Below are 23,087 nucleotides of genomic sequence, written 5' to 3'. Positions count from 1 at the left end.
TACTGAGCAGCTGCTGGATGAATCTTTCATAGAGCAGTGGGTCCGCTGAGGGCATGGGAGGGGCCAGCAAGAATGAATTTCTCCAGATCTAAGGAGCACCAGAGCCCCAGATCTTTGGTCCCAGAGAGTGAAGTGAGGGAGATTCCTGCCTGCCAGGCTTTAACTGTTGGCAAACTTGGTGTCCTATGTGGGTGAAGGCCAAGTTAGGCATTCGGGCCAACTTGTCTCGGGCTGCATTAATAGAGGTATAGTGTCCAGAAATGGGGAGGGGATAAAGAGTGCTACCCTAGGCCTTAGATTCTGCAATATTCTAGCTACATCTAGGACTGTGTGCTCATACTCACAGAAGCATCTAACAGCTTAAGTACCCCAGTAGAGTAGATAGCCAGCTTGAGTGAGATCCTGCAAACCACATGGAAGCTTTCAGCCCCGAAAAGAAAAGGCTGGTGGGTGGAAGGCATAAAGTCTGGGATATCAGGTGCACGGTGCAGGGCCCCAGTAACTAAGGGGCTTCTAGGGGGAAATTTCAACTTAAAAGAAGGACATGGGTGCAAATGGAAGAAGCTCTTCAGCAGTGTGGTGGCCTCTCAGGCAGGCTGCAAGCCCCAAAGCTTCAACCAAAACTGAAGCATCATGTATCAGGCTGCTGGGAAGCGTCCCGGCCTGGCTAGAGGCTGTCCTCAGGGGGAACTTCCAGTTCAGAGCTTTCCACTGAGGATAATCACAGCTCTCAGTTATGGAGCGCCGGGCACTGCTCTCAAGGCTTTACATAATGCATCATTATTTACATAAATGACTTGATATAAAGGGCTTGGAACAGTAGCTGGTTCTGAGTGAGGACCATATGTGTGTTAGTTATTTTTGTTGATATATTCTTAACTCAACCCTCAGAACCACCCTATGAGGTAAGTACTATTAGTAGCTCCATTATACATATGGGAAACTGAGGCAAGGGGAAATAGCTTGCCCAAGGGCACATAGTTATTTAGTAGAGCTGGGGTCTGGCTGCAGAATCTGTGCCCTTGACTGCTTGGCTAGTCTTTCTGACATGCTGGGGAGAAGCAGCCCACAGGAGACAGGGTGTTAAGCAGAAGCTCATGGAGTGTCAAGCAGGAAGGGTACGTAAAGCCATGCAAACAAGACAGGGGGAGGGGCTCGGGCCCCAGGGCCTGCCAGGAGCCTGAGAATTTGCCCTGGGTGGTCATCATGATTCCACGTGGGAGCGGCTGGGATGAGGTATCTCCTGATAGAGGTGCGTTTCTCTCCATCCTCAGTCTCTAGCTTGACCAGGAGACTCGGTTGTTGGGCTCCAAGGGACAGAGGCTACTAGGCAACTTGGGCAGTTCCAGGGAACAGGGCAAAGACAGCAGCCCCAGACCCTGACTTGGTTTATCCACTCATTCATTCATGCTGCCTATCTCAGCGCCAGGCAAGACCCCAGGGTCACCCGGCAGAGCTCATGGTCTAAGACACTCATTCCCAGTCCTGGTGATTCTTAGCGGAGCCAGGAGATAAAGACTGTGTGGCTCACTGTGGTGGCTGACACTGGAGATGGTAACTTCCAAGATGGTTACGTCTACGGAGCACTTACCACGTGCCAGGAGCTGTGCTGGGCATCGGGCCCTGCCCTGAGGGGCACATGGCGGGGCAGAGACGGTGATGATGGCTTTGTTGCTGCGCAGACACCGGAGCAGACCATTTCCCCTGTCACCCCCAGTGTGGCTGGAGCCCATCTCTGACTGGGGAGTGAGCAGCATAGGAAGCTGTGCTGCGAGGCTTCAGGCTCTAAGGCTTGAGCACTAGCACGCTCCCTCGCTCTGCAATGAATGTCCGCGGAGCCAGGCCTACTCCAGGGGCCAGTGAACCTTTGGAGTGCTCATATTAAATATTTGAGTTGGGGAAGAGACAGCCCATGGGCGCAATGTGACGGGGAATGTGTTGGAGCTCCCGGGTTCTGGGAAAGGCCCTGCGCTGGGAGCCAGACGGCACACCCGGGATGTTCTGTGTCCTTGGGCAGGCCACACCTCTTACCAGGCTTCTGTTTCCCCAATAGCTGGATAAGGAGGCTGAGTCTGTGGTCTCCAAGGTTCTTGCAGCTTGGGTGCTCTGTGATTCTGTGTCCTTTGGGCCTGAGGTGAGCTCCCCAGTGTGAGGTGAGGCAGGGTGGCCCCTGCAGTTGGTAAGGAAAAGGGCAGGCAGGGTCAAGGGCTCTGACAGGAGCAGTCTCCTTCCCACGCTGTCAGCCTGAGAGATGGGCAGTATGTCCACCCGTCTCACCTAAGGCTGCTCTGGCCAGCCAGCTCACTGACCAGGTTTGAGGCCAAGTTTGAGCCTGGGGAAGAAGGGGAGGCCCCAAGAAACTGAGTGAGGCTTCTGGGAGGACCGCTCTGCTGGGAGCCAGGACATTTGGCTTCCAGTTCCTTCATTGCCTCTTGGTGTCTTCATGTATCAAAGGTGAGGAAACTGGCCTTGGCTCCCCCCACCCCCAGGCCATGAGGAGCAGATGCAACAGTGCATGTGGGAGGATATAGAAAGTGGTACTTATGGTGTGTACCTTTTATGCGCCAGGCTCTGGTCCAAGTGCCTCGGGCATATCATCTCATCCCATAGTCATAACAACTCTGGGATGAGGGCATTATTGTCTCCATATGATGGATGAGAAAACAACTTTGTGGCCCATAGCTACACAGCTAATAAGGACCCAGGCTGGGATTTAGATGAAGGCTGTCTGATACTGAAGCCCAGGTTCTTTACACCACTTGTTCAGCACAGTATGAGAGGTGATAGCATCCCGATTTTACAGATGGGAAAGCTAGGGCACAGAACATCACACACATAATAAGAACACTGACATCTAATCCTCTACCAGAAAGCAGCTGTTTGTGGTGTTTCAGTGGCAGACAGGGGAGGCCAGGTATCAGTAACTGGGATTCATTATGCCTGGAAAGTTCTGGAAAGCTCAGTGCCTGATTCTTGTAGGTATGGAAATGGAATAAAAACTAACCCAGACCTAAGGGATAAATAAACCCTAAGCCCTTCCTTAGTGGCCCCAGTTTGGACCACAGGGGAAGCTCTGGTTTTTGGCTGCTGGTGGTGATCATCACAGGTAACCTTGCTTGGATTCAGGTGGCAAAACAAGGTGATGGAGAAGTGTATTTTGGAGTCAAGATGTGGGTTCAAATCAGACCTAGAGCCAGAATCATGCTCGCTCTCTGGAAACAGAGGCTGCCAACTAAGACACAGGCTCTACCCTTTGTGGTTGAGGGGACTTTCACACCCTTCCACCTTTCTGGGCCTCAGTTTCTTCTTCCATGAAATGGGAGTGATGACACCCAGGGACAGTGTGGGGACAACTGAGACAATGTGAGGCCCTCAGGGCAGGGGCTGGTGCGTGCGGAGGGCTCAGGATCCAGGGGCTGGCGCCACATCTCCATCACGATCACTATTATTTCCCTGTGTCCCCTCCTGCCTTACAGTGCGGAAACAAGAAATCATAAAAGTGACAGAGCAGCTGATTGAAGCCATAAGCAACGGAGATTTTGAGTCCTACACGTGAGTTGGCTGGGTACATCCTGCATGTCCTGCCTGATTCAGGGGCCACTGATGGCTAGCGTTGGGGGGTCTTTGTCTCTGACCCTCATTCACTCACACTGCATGTGCCATGAATCAGGCTGAACTCATTAAGTCTGGTGTGCCTTCAGACTTTATGCTTTCATAATGAAGCTTTTTGCTCACAGTACTTGTCTATATCTCAGTCCTGCTCCTCTGCCTGCTCCTATCTTGTTGTTTAGGAAGAATTCCAACAAAACTCTTTTCCTTCCCCAAGGAAAGAGGGGGTGGCTTCCACTGCAACATGGGCCTCCTCAGGAGATAAGCTGGGAAGGAGGGGAGGGAGGCAGGCCCTTCCTCAGTCCTGCCATGTGGGCCTGGGCCACACTGGACTTCCTCTGACCTCAGATGAGCAGGAGCAGGCAGGAAACCAAACTTCAGTGAACAGGCGGGGAGCAAAAGAACTGCAAAAAGCAATTCTGAGCCATCCAGGGATAAGGCAGAGTGCACAAAAATAGCATGATATGAAACAAATGGTGTGAGACATTCCCTACACACCTGGGCCAGCCCTTGAAGTGACCAGTGCACAAAGACTGGGCTGGAGCGCCCCCTGGTGGCCATCTTCAGCCTTGCTGGTCGAGGCCAGCAAGGACCTCAGCGGGCCCCCAGGAGAGCCAGGATTCTGGGCTGAGGCCTCAACGTCTTGGCCAGGGCTGACAAGGCCCGGGTCTGAAGCCCCCACCTGTGCTTTTTGGTGGACAAAAGCTGCCAACTAAGGGCAGAACGACCCTTGCCTGTTGGGTAAAGTAGGAATGACCTGGGTGGGCTTTGCTCCTTGGGCAGCCTGATCCTGGTTACTGCTATGCCCAGGAGTTGAGAAGTTTGTCTGTCAAAGGCTGGGCAGGCCAGGTGCATCCTGATCGTGGGAGGGTTTCAGCAGCAGTGGGTGACAAAGCCCCGGCAATCTGCTGATTATCTCTGGAGAAACAAGGACCCGGAAGGTGCAGGTGTGAGACGGAGGCCGCATGTACACGTGAGTGTGATGTACCTATGCACACGTAACATGCACGTTTGTGACTGCGTGCATAAGGGATGTGCATGGGTGTGTGTGCATCTGTGCCCCTGAGGGTTGCATAAGAACATGGAAATGTGCTCTTGAACAGATTTTGCATCTGGCCTTGGAAAGAATTAAGTCAGTGTTGAGAGAGCCTGAGAGTGACTCTGAGGACACAACTATAGGGAGGGAGGGAAGGAGAGGTGTCTCCTGTTGACCCCAAACCCCCCAAGTCTTCCACCTCTGCAATATCACTTCCTCTGTAGCCTAGGTTTTGACCCCTTGCTATGACCTCTGGGGCCTGTGGTGCTGAGTCTGACCCTGTGTCACCCTGGATAAGCCCCTTCATCTCTCCGAGTCTATTTCCCTACATGTACAATGGAACGGGAGCAGATGGTTTCTGAGTCCCTTCAGAGGCCCAGAGACCTCCTGCAGAGGGGTTCCTTGGAGAGAGCAAGGGGGTGCTTAGTCTTCCAGATGGTCAGGGCTCAAAGCCCTGCCTTAGAGAACTCTGGATCTGGAAGGATCCTGGGAATCCCACATGATCTGAGAACAACCCCGCTGGCCAATCCGTCAGGAGAAGCTGCGGTTCTGAGTGGAGAAGCGAGTTGTCTGGAGTCACACAGACAGAGTGGTTAGGGCAGAACAAGGGCAGGGCGCCCTGCACTCACCGCAGCTCCAGCTCACCGAGGCTGGGCCCTCCGCCGTTGTCTTCAGTCCCTCCCCAGGTTGGGATCTTTCTTTCTCCTGGGGTACTTTCTGTCCCTGGCTTCACTGTCATTGTCACAGGGGTCCACGTTGTGTCATAGAAGATCTCAGAGACCTAGGGACGGGGGAAACAGTTTTTTCCTTCCTCCATCTGGCTATTCGGGTCTCTCAAAAAGCAGACCGGAGTGGGAGCCCTGAGCTGAAAATACACGCAGAGGGCCCGCTCAGCCACGCCCCGGGCTCCTTCCTCCCTGGCGTCGCTTCTTGGACTGCAATTTTCCTCATCTTACAGAAGAGGGACCAGGGGCTCCCAGAGGATGCTGCTGCCAACAATAGGACACCTTTGTTTAGTGTAGCAAAACACAATCCCTCCAGGGACACACCTGCTTGGTGAACAGAAGTCAATTTAAAGTGAAGGAAAAGGTCCCCCTGCCCAAGGAAGACAAATTAGGAAAGCCCCCTCTGGACGCATCTGCTGCCTGAGGTGGGGGGTGTGATGTAATCTGGAGAGTTGTATACAGGCTGAGTTATCGCCGCTGGCATCTTGGTATGGCCCTCTTGCTCAGAGATGTTAAGCCATTGGTGGGGGCAGGGGGTGCGGTGGTGGTCTCATGGCGTGTAAGAGGCAGAGCCATGGTTTGGACCCAGGCTTCCCAGTTCCCAGGAGCACCTGCCAGTCAGCAGTGTCCACACTGTAGCTGTCCCAGCCCTGTCCCCTCCACAGCCTCATTGATCCTATGAGGTGGGTGCAGTCACCTTTGATTTCACAGGCTCACCTTCCTGGGGTCCAGGCTCTTGGAATTAGAGGGGGCACCCGAGAGGCCACCCCAGCCCATCTTTCCTCTGACTTCCTCCCCCCAGGAAAATGTGTGACCCTGGGATGACGGCCTTCGAACCCGAGGCCCTGGGGAACCTGGTCGAGGGCCTGGACTTCCATCGATTCTATTTTGAAAACCGTGAGCAATCCCTTCCCTCTGGGCTGCCTGTTGTCTGCTCTGTTCGGCGTCCTGCCAGATGGCACAGCAGGGTGACGGGCAGGGCCCCTGGGGCGGCCAGGAGCCAGTGAGGAGGAACAGCCCGTGTGGGCAGGGCTTGGTACCGCCTTGGTTCTCTCTCCGAACCCGGGCCCGTCCAACCGCTGTGGCTGCGGATGGGGACTTGGATCAGTGACAGGCCCTCCCAGCCCTCACCTGCCCATGACCCTGGGAGAGCCTGGGGAAGACCTTTATTCCCTTTCTACAGATAAGGGAGCCCTCCAGGGGCACACCCCCAAGTTACAGTCACCTGAATGCCTGCGGGCACCCCAGCTGACCAGCTGGTTGCAAACTGGCACGCAGGTTGTCATGCAGGTGCCCCGATGGGTGGGCATGGAAACGCGCTCGTAGGTGAGAAGAGGGGACCAAGCTCACACTGCTGTGCCCGGCCTGTTTGTCTAGGTCTCTGTCCGCATGTCTGTCCTTCCCGGGCCTCTCCTTTGCAGGAGGGACCCTGGTAGCTTTGCAACCCGGGGCTGGCAGGGGGCTGAGGCTGGGCCTGACCTCGGGCGCTTTCTGCCTGTGTCTGTGTCTCGCCTTGGCCAGGGGTCAGACAGGGATAAACCAATGCACTCGGAGGGAGGCCCTGAGAAGAGGCACAGTCAAGGTCCCCCAGAGGGAAGCACTGAGGCAACGCTCTTTGTTTTCCTGTTCTTGTGGGCACCCCCTGAAAAAGCACTGGTTCACACAGTGAGAAAGTGGGTCCCTTTCTAAATTCTCTTTCAATACATCTGGCTCTGCCAAGGGGAAAGGCTCACTTTAATGTTAGTCTCTCTTAAATACCTACCCACTTTCTTTCTTTCTTTCTTTTTTTTTTTTTTTTTTAGTTCTACCACTTTATTGCTACCAACCCAACTCCCTCCACCCTCGTGCACACATGCTCAGTCATGTAATCCCATGGACTGCAGCCCGCCAGGCTCCTCTGTCCATGGGGATTCTCCAGGCAAGAATACTGGAGTGGGTTGCCATTTCCTTCTCCACCTACCCACTTTCTAACTCACCTCTTTATCAAAAAGAGAGCAGCCTCAGGTCCAGGTGCCTTGTAGGAAAGAGCATGGAGCTAGGATTATATAATTTGATTTCATTTTCACTGGGCTTATTAAAAGTGTATTCTGTAAGACTGGTTACTCATTAATGATTGTTTTAGAAAATTGTCTTTTAAAGTAAATGTATATACATTAATAAAGTGAATTGATTTAAGGAAATATTTTCATAAAGTAAGTATGTGCACATGCTAAGTTGCTTCAGTCATGTCCAACTCTTTGCGACCCCACGGACTGTAGCCCACCAGGGCCCTCTGTCTATGGGATTCTCCAGGCAAGAATACTGGAGTGGGTTGCCATAAAGTATAGGTAGATGGTAAAAATAAAGGTAGTACGTAAGTAACTGGAGTTGGCTCTAGTCCAACTCTTCATTGTACAGAGGGAAAACTGAGGTCCAGAGAGAGGAAGCGACTTGTCCAAAGGACCCAGAATGTTGGTGGCAGAACCTGGTCCCGACTGCCTCCAATACCTCCTTCCTTCCCCGTGCTCTCCCCTCACCTGGGCACCAGAGCTGGGCACTCCTCTCCTGTCTGCCTACAGACTAATGGACTCTTGCAGAGTACAAGGGCTTAAGAGCATCCCCAAAAAGCTATGAAGAAGGAAAGAAGGAAGTTGCATTTTCTTTGACAAATCAAACTCTGCTTTTCCAAGGCTAGCAACAGAGGTAGAGTGTGAAGAGACGTGGCTGGACCCCACAGTCAGTCCCACTCACCCTGGAGCTCTCTAGCTCATCACCAGGGGCACCTCTCTACTGGTCTGTCCTCTAGGAGGCGCTGGTTCCCCACAATGAACACCACAATCCCTACAGAGCAGAGATCAGGCTGAGCTGCCTTTTAAGACTCAGGGATGCAAAAGGGGAAGGAGACACGGAAGTCTGTGTAAGCCCTTGGCCTAAACTCTGGCAGTGAGTCCCATCATAACACTGGCTCCCTGGACTCCGGGCTTGAACACCTGATCACATCAAAAGATCGAAACGAGCAAGACACAAGGTAACTTGCCCTGGGGCAAGTCTTACCCTCCTGCCTGCTTTTTCCTGCTGGAGGACCTGGCCCTTTCTCCCATGCTACCCACGAGGGTAGATGTTGGGAGCCTCAGATCCGTTCAAGAGATGCCACGCTAGGGTGACCACTGCTTTACAAATGACTCTCAGGACCCCAGCCCTGGCAGACAGCAGTAAGGCCCAGTGCCCTCAATGGTGCTAAATTCTGTCCCTTTGGGGATTGTTCTAGATTGTCCTAATTCAGTCACACCTAGAGACTGACTTCTTTAGGTTCTACTGCATTTCTTTCAGAGACTGGCCCAGCTTTTGGACAAGTCCAGTTGCTTCTCTGGACCTCAGTTTCCAGATCTGCTAAATGGAGGCATCGAATTAAACAGTGTTGAGAGCCTCCAACCCCAAATGCTGCTGAGGATGGTCACAGAGGCCTCCTTGCATTTTGTGGGAGGGTCAAGGGGTGACCTCTGATCTCTGAGGTCACTCCAAAGCTTATAGTGCAAAAGCTCTTCACTCTTGCTATACAAGAGCCCCAAACTGTAAAAAGCCTCTTAAGTTTACATATCTAAGACTCAGTGATTTGGGGTCATTTATCCAAAACTGGGGTATAATGTGAATATAATATTTAGGCCCAGATACTATTAGATGCTTTCTGCAGTTGTGAAAAAAATTTTTTTTTACATTTTTCAGGAAATCAGTGGCTCACAAACCTGGCTGAGTATCAGAATCAGAGGATGGGGAAGGGGAGGGAGCTTTTTTAATATGACAGATTCCTGAACTGGCATCTCCAAGGGTGGGGCTGGGCAATCTATATTTTGAATCAGCTCCCCCGTGGGATTTGGGTACATCTGAGGGAAGGTGTGAGGGTTCCACTGAAGCCCAAGATCCTAGTGACCCCTGTCCAGGCCCTCCCGAGGTGATTGTCTTCCTGTGTTTTGTTTTCTATCTTGCTGAAAAGAATTGAGAGTTCCTAGAACCAAGATGGTGATGATGATGATAGTCATAATTGCGACTCACATAGTACATGAAGAGGGCTGGTTTTGCTAGTTCTAGCGTGATTACGAGAGCTGTGCCTTTCCCCCTAAGTCTGGAAAGCTCCGCGACCACATCGCGAGGCGACCAGTACCATCCCTACAATTCCAAGATTCTACAGGTTTAATATTCTTCAAGTTTCCATAATTCTATACGTTGAGAATCGAGGTGCTAATGAGGTGCCCATAAGGCGTATCTGACTACTCGTGTTTCATGTGGTCTGCATGATGTTTTAAATTTGAAAGCAATAATTAAAACTGAGGCATTTGACATAGAAATCCAGATTTCTAGATTCTCTTGAAAAATGAGGTGTGGAATACGAGTCGCACTTACATAGCAAACGCCAGGGAAGCTGCGGACAGGGCACCTCCTTAGAAGGGACATGATGCACTATTCACCACTGTCTCCACCACTCCCCACTGTCCGCCTCACCCAGACACAGAGGGTCCGTAGCCATCTAGCATCTCGTAACCAGTTCAACGCCTTGTTTGTGTACTCCCCCGGCCTCTGTAGGGACCTGGGTTGAGACTCTGGTCTAAGCTCACCTGACACTACATTCAGCTGTATGTCTGAGATACCATGATTCTCTAATTCCATTCCCCTGCGTTTGAAGAATTCACCTTGTCTTGAAGTCCACTGTATCTCCGCTGGGGTCTGATCTGCAAGCTGTGCCCTGACTCCCAGGTAGCTGAGCCCTGTCACAGAGACCCGCTCCTCTGGACGTGAGGCAGGCAGAGGTGCTGTGCTGAGGCAGTTGCTGAGAAGTGGGGAAGGGGAGGAAGTGAGACGGAGGCCCCCAGGTGCAACTCCTCCGCCCCCTCCCGTCCCCGCCTACAGTGTGGTCCCGGAACAGCAAGCCTGTGCACACCACCATCCTGAACCCCCACATCCACCTGATGGGTGACGAGTCGGCCTGCATCGCCTACATCCGCATCACGCAGTACCTGGACGCCGGCGGCATCCCCCGCACAGCCCAGTCGGAAGAGACCCGCGTCTGGCACCGCCGGGATGGCAAATGGCAGATCGTCCACTTCCACAGATCCGGGGCGCCTTCCGTCCTGCCGCAGTAAGATCCCCTCCTTCCAACAATCAAAAGGACGGGGTGGTGTAGGTCTGGAGGTGGTACACGCTGGGGAACCCGGCTGCTGGTCGGGCCCTGAGGCGGGGGTGGGGAGACCACTGGGAGGAGGCCAGGCCTGTGGGTCCCAGGGGGTGGGGGAGGAGCCGCGGGTGGGACCCACAGCAGGCAACTTGAACCCCATCCAAGGATGTGGGCATGGTGCCCTGAGAAGCGCCCATGTTACCCACCAGGTCAACCGTATCTTGCAGCTGAAGGACCAGGCTGGAGGCCCTGTTTCGCAGAGATCCACTCTTTGTCTGTGGAATGTGGCTGCTGGTTCTCCCACTTGGATTTTGCTGGAATTCCCCCAATCACATCATCCCACCACCACCACTATCGCCGTCACCTTCATACCTGCATCAAGAAAACCTGTCCGTTCGCAAAAGCCATCACGACTTCAGAGCAAATGGCCACATCTCCCCATCTCCACCTGTCACTCTTGCTCTCTGTCCCCTGCTGGGGTGGGGCTTCCTCAGGCCCAGGTGCCCTGGGTGCTGGCCCCAAGGACCCCCCTCCCAGCTGTCATTGGCCCGGTCTTGCCTTGGCCGGAGGCCACAGTCCCAGCTGTGTGTTCACCCAGGGCCTGGGGAGGAGGGGCAGAGCCAGGAGGAATGTGGCACCTGCCAGAACCCCCTCCCTGATCGCCCCTCTTCTGGGGTCCTCGGGAAGGGCAGAACACCCAGCCCCCCGCGCCAGCCTCCCCGGTGGGAGAGGGCAAACGCGGAGCAAGATGTCAGGAGCCTCCTGCCTCAAACTGCCTTCCTAACTCTTCTCCCATCCTGTCCTGCCCTCTTGTTCTCCAGCCGACCCTCCTCCCTCAGTGTGGGGGGCTCGATCCTCTCAGGGTGCCCCCACTTCTTCCTTTCTTCCTTCTGCTGATGTTTACTTCCAACACTAGCTGCCCATTCCACCCATCCATCAGGCCTGGAGAATTCCAGCTTCATCATCCGAAGGAGAGAATCTGATTGTTTTTTGAAGGCAAAAGAAAACCTTTAGGTATCACTTCTACTTGGACCGCATGCCTTTTTATAGCCAAACTTCTGTGTGTTTCGTAAATGGATTTCGCGTTAATGGATATTTATGTAATAACTAGACCTCTCAAATTATTGTGAGAAGGTTTGGGTTGGGAAGGGAGGTGGGAAGAGGGGTGAGGGGTAGTTTGTTTTTTTTTTTTCCTGTTCTAGGTCTTTTTTTTTTTTTTGTCATCTCTGAGGTGGACTTTGTCACTTGTGGGTTATCTGGGGCTGAGGTGGACTCAGCCTGACGGGGAAGGATCTCTGACATTTCAGTCCCCAGGTTCCCTTGGGGACTGGAGAAGCATCAGATGTTAGTACTGATGAAGAAATAGCAAATCCGGGCAGAGAGTGGGGGAGGTTGTCAGGGCGGCAGTATCTGGACTTTATCTTGCTTGCCTCCCAAACTGAGGTCCTTTCTACCATGCTGCCCAGGATTCCATTACATCTGTGCACCACCCTCAGCGCCCCCCCCCCATCCATCCATCTCTGGGGGGTTCACAAGCATGTGTCTTCATGCGGGTCCAAAAAGAACACTGGGAGTTCTCCTCTTCACACCTCCTCCTGCGGCTGTGGTTTGCATCTCTCTTTTCCTTTCTCTTTCCCTCTTCCCTTGGGATTAACTCTGATGTGGAATGCCTTGGCACATCCACCTGGATCTACTGTCTGCACTGTTTTCTTTGCATGACTTTATATGCAGTAAGTATGTTGAAACAAAAAAAAAAAAAAAAAGAAGAAGAAGAAATAACACTCAGCAAAACCAATCTACATGTTTTGGACAAAAAAAGAAATAGAGGTTGTATTCTCAGTGTCCGACTCGGAATTATGTTGCTGCCTCTCTGTGCTTTTGGCCTCTGTGTGGCCGTGTTTTGCCAGCATGAGATACTGTCCCCTCTGGAGGATTTTAGGGGAGGAAGAGCCACATCTCCAAAGATTTGGAGGAATCTCTGATCCCTCCAAACCTCTGGGGTATCCTGGGTGTTGAGTAGAGCAGGACTGATGGGATGTGACCCAATACTTCCTGAGTTTTCTGATCATGAGCTGTCTGCTGGGCCCATTCTCTTGCACTCTTGCCCCCGGGACAGGTGAGGCAGGCTGGGCAGGGGCCGCAGGCCAGGAGAGAGTCGACTCAGCCCTCCTGGTCTCCAAACTGGTTGATCACTAGCCTCGCTCCTTGGCAGAGACCCTGCTGCCGAGGCCCAGGGCAGGCACTTGGTCTGTCTCAGGTCCAGAGGGCTTCCCAGTAAGGCCCAGTGATCCCAGCGTCCCAGCAGCAAAACTGCCTGCCTCGCTTGTGAGCTGCCAGCTCCCACAGCTGTCCCCAAGCCAAAGGTGAGGGATTGCTGCCATTACCAAGGCAAAGTCTGGTCCTTTCTTCAGCCTCAGTTTTCTCCTCCATTAAAAGGGTTAAATATTGCTGCCCAGCCTATGTTACAGGGCTGACGGGGGACCGGACAGAACACTGGGGTGGAGACTGAACACTGAATACATTCATGAGAATCGACAGGGTGAGTCACTGGCTGGATCCCTGTCCTTTCCTGGGCCGGCCAGTCCCCCTGCTCTCCCCCAGCTGCCCCTCAGCTCCCTCTTTGTGCCTGTCCTCTGCTAATCAGCGGAGGACTGCGGGGGAAAGAGCCACGTTTGGGGGTTCCTAGGATTTCCTTCCCAGCTCTGACCAGACTTGCTGTGTGGCCTTGGGAAAGTCCTTTCCCGGCTCACCCCTCGGTTCCCCACCAGAGGGAGCTGAGCTGGAGGACACCAGCATCCTGCCTTTTGTCTGCTGACACGCCCCCTGTCCACTCTGCCCCTCTCTGGATGCCAGAGAAGTGGAGGCTGGTCCCTACCCCAAGTTGAGATGGCTCCACTGCGAAGGCCACGCCTGCGGGTGTGCAGCCAGCTGATGTGGACCGCAGGGCATGGCGTGATCCTGAGACAGCAGGCAGGGAGACTGGCAGACAAAGTGGCCCAGGGCCCAATACCACCAGACAGTCAAACATCCCGTAGATGCAAAAAAATCCAGACCTAAGACAAGTCCTAGGCTCCAGCATGCAAACACGTTCACGGGAAAGCATTCTCCCGTGTGTGCGCCCAGCAAGCGCTGATCCTGACCCCGGCCTCCTGTCTCCCTTCAAGGGGAGACCCTTTAGGGGATGTATTTGCCAGACCCCCCGTGCTGGTATTTTTGTTACTATTTGTTTGGGGGTTTGTTTCAGTTCTTTCTTTTTTAAAATATGTGGCTGTGAACTTGAATGACCACTGCTCAAACTTTCTGCTATTGTGGGGTTGGGGGGAAGAAGGGGTGTCTGTTTTATTCTTGGTGTTTTAGTGCAATAAATAGCTACCAACTTCTGTGCACTTGCTGTCTCTCTGTCTTGGTTAAGCAGAGCACTGGGGGAGTATGTCCATTTCCTGTTCTAGTTCCTCTCGGTTGCAAAATAAAGGCCCAGGTCTTTATTCTGATTGGTCTAACTTGGTCACAAGCTCAAGGTTGAGCCGATCACTATGGGATTATGCCTGGACCTGTGTGTCCTAGCCTTATAGACAGGGATGGGGCTGGGGTGCCCTCAACAAGAGCAATGAGTTGCCACCAATGGCCAATAGAAAGTCTCCCTTAGGGACCTGGGGCAAGGCTCTTCTCCTCTGGGCCTTGGTTTCCTTGTACAGTGAAGAAGCTGTTCCAGAAGTCCCTTCCAACCCAATATTTTTCCTCTGCCAAACCTCACAGACAAGGCCTCAGGCCCCAGAGGCCTTGACAGGGGGAGGGAGGGGAAGGGTCTCTTTACCCACAGACTATATGTGAACCTAGAGTCTAGGTGCTGTCTAGTCTAGAACCTAGAGGCCTTGGGGCTGGAGAAAGGAGTGGAGGAAAAGCTCCATTGGGGGAAGGGAGGCCACTACCACATTAGAGGTTAGTTGGTTCCCCGACCTCAAGTTGGTCAGGCTGACCCAGGGTGGTGATACAGAGGTTTTGGCCCCCTCAGGCCATGACAGGGTGACCAACCATTCATTGCTGACATGAATTTTCAGTACAAAACCCAACAGTCTCATGCAAAACAGATGAGTTGATTACTCTAAGTCATGCCCCCACCTAAGAGATGTAACTTGAAAAAAAAAAAAAGCACAATGTGAGAGTTGCAAGGTAAGGTTTATTTGGCAGCAAAATGAAGACTATCCAAGGAGACAACATTTCAGAGAGCTCTGAGAAACTGCTCCAAAGTAGTAGAGGGGGAAATCAGTATATACATGATTCTGGTGAAGGGGGGGAGTACATGCAATCAAGCACATATTTTTTGCAGAATGTTTCTGCTAGTCACGAGGAGCAGTTGTCACCATGAAGGATTTTGGTGCTTTTCTAGACAAGAGGAGATACAAGAATCGGGCTCATAAAATCAGCACCTAAAAATATCTCACAATCTGAAGACCTGTTTTGCCAGTTTTTCCCAGAGCACAGAATTCCTAATTTCTGCTCTCCACCCTGAACTTCTTTCAAGGAGTATTAAGAATCAGCAGCTGCAGCAGCACATGATTTAATCCTTGTAGAGCTAGATCGCAAGTGCTGATGGCAAGGCCAGTTTGTATTTGATGAAAGCCTGATTCCACAGGGCCGGGGGGCGGGGGTGGGGGGATGACTTCTAGAGCCTACAGTCCTCTTCAGACCATGCTCTGGGTACCTGGGCTTCAGAATTCCCGCACCAGCTGCTTTCTGGGTCTATCCTGGCTGCTGGCATGTGAGATGGCCAGAGGGCATTTCTACAGGGCATATGCAAGGAGATTGGCAGTAAGGCTGAAAAGGGCAAGGAGGTGTGAAGCAGAGGGATCCAGGCCCTTCATTTGCACTCTTGTCTTGGAGTCTGGCATGTCAGCGCCAGGACAGCTTGAACCTGAGCCTTCAGGTGCCCTGAATCTCCCTCCTGGGCTACAGGAAGGACTTGAGAACTTGAGCTGCCATTGCAGATACTCGCCGGCAGGTGGCAGCACAGGAGCAGATTACAGGAGGTCCAGCGTTGTGTGAGTCTATGAAGCTCGGCGGAGAAGGCAATGGCAACCCACGCCAGTACTCCTCTTGCCTGGAAAATCCCATGGACGGAGGAGCCTGATAGGCTGCAGTCCATGGGGTCGCGAAGAGTCGGACACGACTGAGCAACTTCACTTTCACTTTCATGCATTGGAGAAGGAAATGGCAACCCACTCCAGTGTTTTTGCCTGGAGAATCCCAGGGATGGCGGAGCCTGGTGGGCTGCCGTCTATGGGGTCGCGCAGAGTCGGACACGACTGAAGCGATTTAGCAGCAACGGCAGCAGCATAAAACTCTGGGAGCTCCCGGTAAACCTCGAGGTATCCTTTACCTCACAGTGCCAACTCCACTTGAAGCGCTATTATTATCTACAAGAGCGTGATCTTATAGAGTTCACAGGGTGCTTTCACACCTCTTACCCTAGTCGGAACAGTCCTATTTCGAAGGTGAAGAAAATAAGACTCAGAGGCAAAGAGGCTTCTTGCAAGACAGAGAGTCAGGACTAGCGCAAGCAGAGCTCTAGGGTCTGTTTCCCCGTCTGTGGATAGCCAGCAAACAGTAGCTGCGATTCTCAGGAACCTCCCCCTGCTCAGCCCCCCTTCTCTTTAACCGCTATCCACTCCAGCTGGTGCCTCATCTCTTAGTTGTCTACATCTGTAATCTCCACCTCCTCACTGCCCATTTACTCCAGAACTCACTGCAGAGGACTGGATTCCTTTTTATTCCTTGCTCAGTGCATAGCAACATCTCGGCTCCCTTGAGGACACAGCTGCGGTACCTTCTCCAGGAAGCCCCACCTCCTTCCCAGCATGCACTGCGTTAGGTCCCTCCACAGGCTCCACAGTCTCCTCTACCCACTCCCAGCGTGCACTGCGTTATGTCCCTCCACAGGCTCCACAGTCTCCTCTACCCACTCCCAGCGTGCACTGCGTTAGGTCCCTCCACAGGCTCCACAGTCTCCTCTACCCACTCCCAGCGTGCACTGCGTTAGGTCCCTCACAGGCTCCACAGTCTCCTCTACCCACTCCCAGCATGCACTGCGTTAGGTCCCTCCACAGGCTCCACAGTCTCCTCTACCCACTCCCAGCGTGCACTGCGTTAGGTCCACATGTAGGCTCCACAGTCTCCTCTACCTACCTCACCAGAGCTCACTGATTTGAAGTCACCTGAGCAAGTGTCCACAAAACCATGAGCTTCTTGAAGGCAGTCAGCACCTTGTCCATGTTCCGGATGCACGCAGCAGGTATCGTCATCCTTGCCGAGGGTAGACCCCTGACAAATGTGTGCTGCTAAAATGTTCACACCTGACCTCCTTTATATGTGCTCTCTCACGACCCTCCGTTCACCTCTCTGTGGGGGCACTACGATTCTCTGCATTCCACAAATAAGGAAACTGTGGTGCAGGAAGTGAAGACACTGGCCCAAAATGGCCCAGGGAGAGAAGGAGGTGAGATTCAGAATCGGAACCACTCCGAACACCTGCTAGGGCGTGCAGCAGCCAGACTGGGCTCCGGGAAGGACGGCAGAGATGAGCTAGCTTGTCTCCTGTCCCCAGGAATCAATGACCCCCATCCCAGAGAGTGAGAACCAGCACTCAGGGCAGACTAGGGTGATGGCTGGACCTGGTAGCAAGGTTCAGGAGCCAGAAGACGAGGCAGGAGAGGGTGGCAGCGCCTCGGAGTTCTGGGAGGATCTGTATGGATGCTTAGCAAATTGAGATGTGGGGGAATCATGCAGTCAAGAGCTGGGCTGAGAAACCTGACCGGTGGGTCGGTTAGAGGTTAGGGGAGAAGGGGGCCAGAAGTGTCAGAAGGCTGCGAGTGCCCCTGACTCTACCGTGCTGCTTGCGTGCTAAGTTGCTTCAGTCGTGTCCGACTCTTGCGACCCTATTGACTATAGTCTGCCAGGTTCCTCTGTCCATGGGGTTCTCCAGGCAAGAATACTGGAGTGGGTTGCCATGCCCTCCTCCAGGGGAATCTTCCCCACCCAGGGATCGAACCCGCATGTCTTATATCTCCTGCATTGGCAAATGAGTTCTTTACTACTAGGGCCACCTGGGAAGCCCCCTATCGTGCTGGGGGCATGCCTTTCCAGGGCATGGGTGGGTCTCCAGCAATGGAAAAGGCCTTCCCCAAGCCAGGGCCATAGTAAATCTTTTAGGGAACATCCCCCAGCCGGTGCTGGGAGTGTTTGCAGAGGGCAAGGTGGGGCAGGTCCAGTCCTGTGGGAATGCCCCCTACTATGTCCTTCCTCCTGGGATGAGCCCCACCCTACCTTCTCAACCTGGGCCTGCCAAGGTCTCCGTGGCCACTTCCCTCTGGGCAGCCATCCTTTCCAGGGCCCTGGCCCATGGCAGGCAGGGAATGGAGTTATCTAGTAGTGGACTATAGCTTCCCTCAGGAAAAAGGGGTGGATTATCATCACTGTATGACCTTGGGTAAGTTACTTTCCCTCTCTGGACCTCAGTTTCCTCATTATTACAACTATGGGGGTAAACCTGGGATCCCCAAATATGAAAACTGGGCTGGCTGCTCAGAGCCACCCCAGAAGTTTGCTAAAAATACAGATATTCTAGGCTCCACCCTCAGGGATTAGGACACATTAGGACTGGGCAGGGCTCCAGACCACTGTTGTTTTCGTAAGGATCTAGTTTGGGAATTCTGTATCGAGCACCCCCCTTCCTTGGTTCCCACAGTCACACTGGGATTCAGTTATCGGCAGGCCCCACCCCAGCCTTCCTGCTTCCCCATCCTGCTCCCCTGACTCAGCTAGATCAATATTGACCATCGGCCCCTCCCCTGCCTCTGACTTCTGTCACCCCAACCCCTGAAACTCTCTGAGACCCTGACCCTGGGGCAGCAGAGTCAAGGTCAGAGCAAGGCTTTTGGCCCAGGGAACTTTATTCCTGTCCCACTCCCCGACCCCAACCCAACACCCCCCACTCCAACTGGTTTCGCAGAACATGCCAGCTCACTGAAGAAACCATCAGGGCTCCTACTCATGAAGTCCATCCTGCAAGTGAGGACAACCCCTGAATCTGGCTCCAAAGAGGCGGTGCTCCCCACATAGCTCTTCATGACACAGTCACTGACAAAAGGCTGAATTGAGCAGGCAAGGGCTCAGAGCTCCCTTCTGCCCACGGCTCTCCCTCCAGTCACCTTTGTGGGGCACAATGAGCTTCTTGTCCAACCCATTCATCTTATTGATGGGGTCACTGGCCTTGCCTCCAAGGAACTTGCTCATGGAGCTGGAAGGTGCAAGCCCTGCGTCTCCATTTTGGCCCTTCTCTGGCTCCAGGCACAACACCCTCTCTCTGTTTATCTGGACAGCAGGCTCATGAGAACCATCCCACCTGGAGAATTTCTACATGCCATGTTTTATGTGAAGCACTCTAATCATTTTTTTAAGCTATACATCAGCCAGCTATATTATCTCATTTAATTTCCTGTTATTCTCCCCATCTGCGTCTGAGGACACCTGGGTTCAGAGAGGGAAAGTCGATTCAGTTGGTCACACAGTCAGTGAGCAATGAAGTCAAGATTGGACTCTGGCCAGCAGATGTCCGAGTCCTCCTGGACTCCTCCGAGTCCTGCTACCCACTACAATACTCAAAGGGATACAATTCACAGCTGCGGTGGACTTTAGTGGGAAAAGTCTTCCCTCACCCCCTGCCCACACCTCGCAAATGAAAAGTAATCCTGGATAGGGGCGCTGGGAGGAGGCCTCCATGTGGCCAGAAGGGGCCGGCTGCTGCTCTGTCCTGGGGGAGAAGGTCAGGCAGCAGGAAGTCAGGCGGACATGGAGCAGGAGTGCTGACCATAGCTCTGCAGGCGGGAGGTTACTCTGGATGCCCTTCCAGGGCAAGACCAGCGTCAGTGAGGCCTCAGGCCCCAGAGGGAGCGGTCTGGAGCTCAAGGAGCCAAACTTTCCATGAGCCATTAGCAAAAAATGAGCCTGGAGAACAGTGTCCACCGCAGACCCGGAGACTCAGTAACCCTGGGTCACGTGGAATTCAGAGGGGCTGGGACTGTCTTAACTCTTCCCTGGCTGTCCCCAGAGCCACCAAGAAACTGCTTTCAGATTGATGCTACACCCATCGTGCAAAGCTGTGAAGTGGCAGTGTGGGTCCCCCAGGCCACACAGACAAGACAGGCAGAGCTGGAAATGACCCCATGCCTGCATGGCTGAGCAGTGCACCCATCCCTCCCATGGTACCCTGCTGCTGCCCCAAGCACTTGGGTCCAAGGAGTGTGAAAAAAATGTCTTCATAAGTCCATGAAATGGTTTGTCTCAAAAGACCATAAGTGCCCTGTGCAGACTGGGCTGGGCTGTCAGAGCTCGCTGGATGTAGGGCTGAGTCAGCCCCCATCAAGACTCCAGGAGTCCATACCTGGATGCTGAAGAGTGTATAGAGGTTGGCCCTAAAAGGATGGGCAGGATTCCAATGGGTAGATGGAGGAGGCACTAGGTCAGGGAGCCTGGACCTACACAGGGAACCATGCAGGGATGAACTTGGCTGGGGTGGTGAAGGGGAGCGAAGAGGGCAGGGCCTACTGAGGATCAAACACCAAGATAACCAGTGTGACCCCAGTGTTATCTGTTGACCCTCACTTGACCTTGGGAATATGGCTGCTCTAATGTGTGGCCAGAAGCCTCTCTCTCCTCTGCCCCACCCCCACCCCCATTTGCTCTCACAGATCATAGGCTGGAAGTCACTGCATTTGGTCCAGGGCCCCATCTCAGTGCCTCCCAGCATTGCCCAAGGAAACACCTTTTCTGAGGAATCCCAGAATAGGAATGGAGTGCCCCAGGCCACCTTCCACCACATCCCAGCCAGGCACATTCATTGCCTCCCAGAACCCTCCACCAGCCTCCCAAAGTCAGGGGTCCACAGACACAAAGATCAACTAAGACAGGAAGCAGAGTGCTGAGTAAGTGTGGGGTGCCCTGGGTGGGGCTGAACTCTAGGTTATTCTCACTGGGAATTCTCAGGCAAGCCCTGCCTCTCTGACTGCTAAGCCCCTAAGTCTGCCAAGCTGTTGGCCTGCATTGAAGGCCCAATAGGAGGCCTTAATTGAGCCATGCTGCTTTATATCTTTTGAATCATTTTAAAATGGGACATATTTTGTAAAACTTCAGATTTCCCTCTTCTCTTAAAAATCCAGAATATCTGGCAACCTGGGTCCATGCTTCTGAGGGGTAGCTGCTCCTTTAGAGAGACAGACCTTCTTTCCCAGATCACCACAATCCACACCAGGCCCTCTTGTCTCTCTAAAACTAAGGGTCAGCTGCCATTTACTCTCCCACTCACACCTACAGCTTTGCTCGCCCAGCTTCCCTGCCCTGTAGGCACCTGGGTTTGGCACCTGCTGGAACATTCTAGGATTCCAGGCTAGGGTTCTACTCCAGACAGGGCCGATGTCTTCTCTCAAGTAAGAACTGTGCCGTCAGGGTTTCCTCCAGCTGTGGGTCCCTGATCCCCAATCAACTCCCACTGCAATCGGGGCCTAACTGGCATCTGGTATAAGGCAGGGAGATATGAAGTCAGTATGGGGACCAGGATGGGGGCAGTGGGGACATGGTGTGGGCAGGGAGGGAGCAGGAGTGTGGTGTGGCAGGGAAGGCTGTGGGAGCAGTGAAAATGGGGAGAGCAGGAAAGACTGGAAGACTGGGCCAGGGAGAACAGTCCAGGAACTGCAGAGGCAGGGGGAAGCAGGGCAGATGAATGAGGTTGGAGAGGCTGAAGCTGGTGGGGGCCTGTAGAAACCTACAATCCTCCAAATGCAGACTTGGAATCTAGGAAAAGAAAAGTCTAAACTCTTAGGATCCTCCATTCCTGACTCCCAGCACCCAGGCCTACAGCTCAGTCCTAGGAGCTGAGGCTCAATCCTAGGTTTAGTCCTGAGCGTGCTTCCTCCAGGGCCAGGGCAGCTCTGAGCAGGCTGGGCACCAGGGGCTCTGTGAGCAAGGCTTGAGCCCACCCCCACCCCCAGGGTGTGGGAAGAAGCCTTCTGAATTGTGATGGCCATTCCTGCATCCTTTGCAAATTAGCAAACCCATCTCATCCCCCACCTAGAGCCCCAAAGAGGGGTGGGGCGGAGGGGGCTCTGACCCTTTGTTAGGGGAAATTTATTAATATCCGAAATATGCAGCAGCCCCTCCTCTCCACCCCAATCAAAGCCTCTGCAGACACCTGGGCCGCGCATTTGAAAGGCCCTGGGGCCCTTTTATATTGGCAAGGTCCTGCCAGATGGGGGTGGGTAGAACCAAGAAATTCTTCCAGCCTGGGAAACTCTTGGCTCCTCCCAGTCCCTCTATTGGAGCTCTAGCTGCTACTGCAGGTAAGGCTGAGGAAGACCTGGGAAGGAAAGGAGGACAGCCAGCCAGGGAAAAGAAGAGGACTGGTGGGCCCTGGTTTGTCCCCGGCTCTGCCTGTCTCCACTGGGTAGCCTTGAGCAAGTCTCTACCCCTTGGTGGGCCTTGGTTTGTCTATATGTATAATGGGAGACTAAATGGTCATTAAGGACCTTCCTTATCATCCTTCCTAAGCCCCACCCACCCAGCACTGCCGTGGACAAATCGCAAAGCTGGTGTCAGGCCAGGAGGGCCAGGAAAGGAGGCAGCTGAGCTTCAGTTTCCTTATCTGTCCACTGAGAACCAGAAAGTTCTGTGCTGCCCACCTTGTGGATCTCAGTGGCAAGGAGACAGGGTAAGGAAGATGACTTCATTGGTGTTTATTAACAATAAGCCAACAGGACACAGATGAGTTGGGGAGACATTGGGGGAGAGAGACAGCAGAGGCTGGACAACTGCTCCAGGCCGCCCTGCCCCACAGAGGATGCCCTGTGCAGGGAACCTGCTCAGGCATTTTCCCACCCCACCCTCATCCTTCAGGGACGGAGGGACCCTAGGGCAGCCCCTCCCATGCCTGGGGTTTGCAGACACCAAAGTCTCTGGGCAGCCTGTCCCCAGGTCACAGGCCTGGGGTGTCGGTTGCTCTCTGCCTCTACCCTCATGTCCACGCCCAGGGACCCGCATGCTGAAGCAGAGTGGGCAGCATTGGGACCAGACAGTCATGTGTGTGAACCAGCTCCAAGTCTCTTAGTTGCCCGTTGGTCCATAGCCAAGGTCAATTCCCCAGCAATGCCTGGAACTGGTGGAGACAGTGAGGGCTGCCAGGACAAGGAAGAGGGGAGGAGGGGGACCCTAGGTCCTGACTGTGACCCCTTGTCTCCACCTCCACAGGGCAGGGCAGGTACCCCCTCCCCCAGTCCTAATTGTGTCCACGGCTCCCTGCACAGGAGGAAGTGGGGTCCTCCTCCTTTCCTTTCCCCCCACCCGCTTAACACCCCAGATTAGGCATTGGCCCCTATGCTCTGTCCTCAGCAGTCTTCCCACCTCCACCCGGTGCACTGAGCCAGAAATATATTCTGTCTAAAGCACAGGGTCATGCAAATGGCCTGCCTGCCCATGTCCCTGCCTCCCCCACCCCTCAGTCTTCATTCGTACCCGAATCCTGTTGTAA

The 23,087-nt window shown here is 53.5% G+C and overlaps 1 protein-coding gene across 3 annotated transcripts in view; it reads left to right on the top strand.

The window, feature by feature from the left end:
• Positions 1-13,902, top strand: part of CAMK2A (calcium/calmodulin dependent protein kinase II alpha) — a 33,280-nt gene extending 19,378 nt beyond the window's left edge. For 2 of the 3 annotated variants that reach the window (XM_065918902.1, XM_065918900.1), the window contains 4 exons: positions 3,477-3,552; positions 6,173-6,267; positions 10,252-10,480; positions 10,726-13,902. In XM_065918902.1, the coding sequence (XP_065774974.1) occupies positions 3,477-3,552; positions 6,173-6,267; positions 10,252-10,480; positions 10,726-10,747 (422 nt within the window). In that variant the 3' untranslated portion in view covers positions 10,748-13,902. The remainder of the gene's footprint in view (positions 1-3,476; positions 3,553-6,172; positions 6,268-10,251; positions 10,481-10,725) is intronic. The other variant, XM_065918901.1, reaches the window with a different exon arrangement.
• The last annotated feature ends 9,185 nt before the right edge of the window (positions 13,903-23,087 follow it).

Source organism: Muntiacus reevesi, chromosome 1 (assembly GCF_963930625.1).
Source record: "Muntiacus reevesi chromosome 1, mMunRee1.1, whole genome shotgun sequence".
Classification (NCBI taxonomy): domain Eukaryota; kingdom Metazoa; phylum Chordata; class Mammalia; order Artiodactyla; family Cervidae; genus Muntiacus; species Muntiacus reevesi.
Note: the sequence above shows the minus strand (reverse complement) of the source record. Positions and strands in the feature narration are given on the sequence as shown.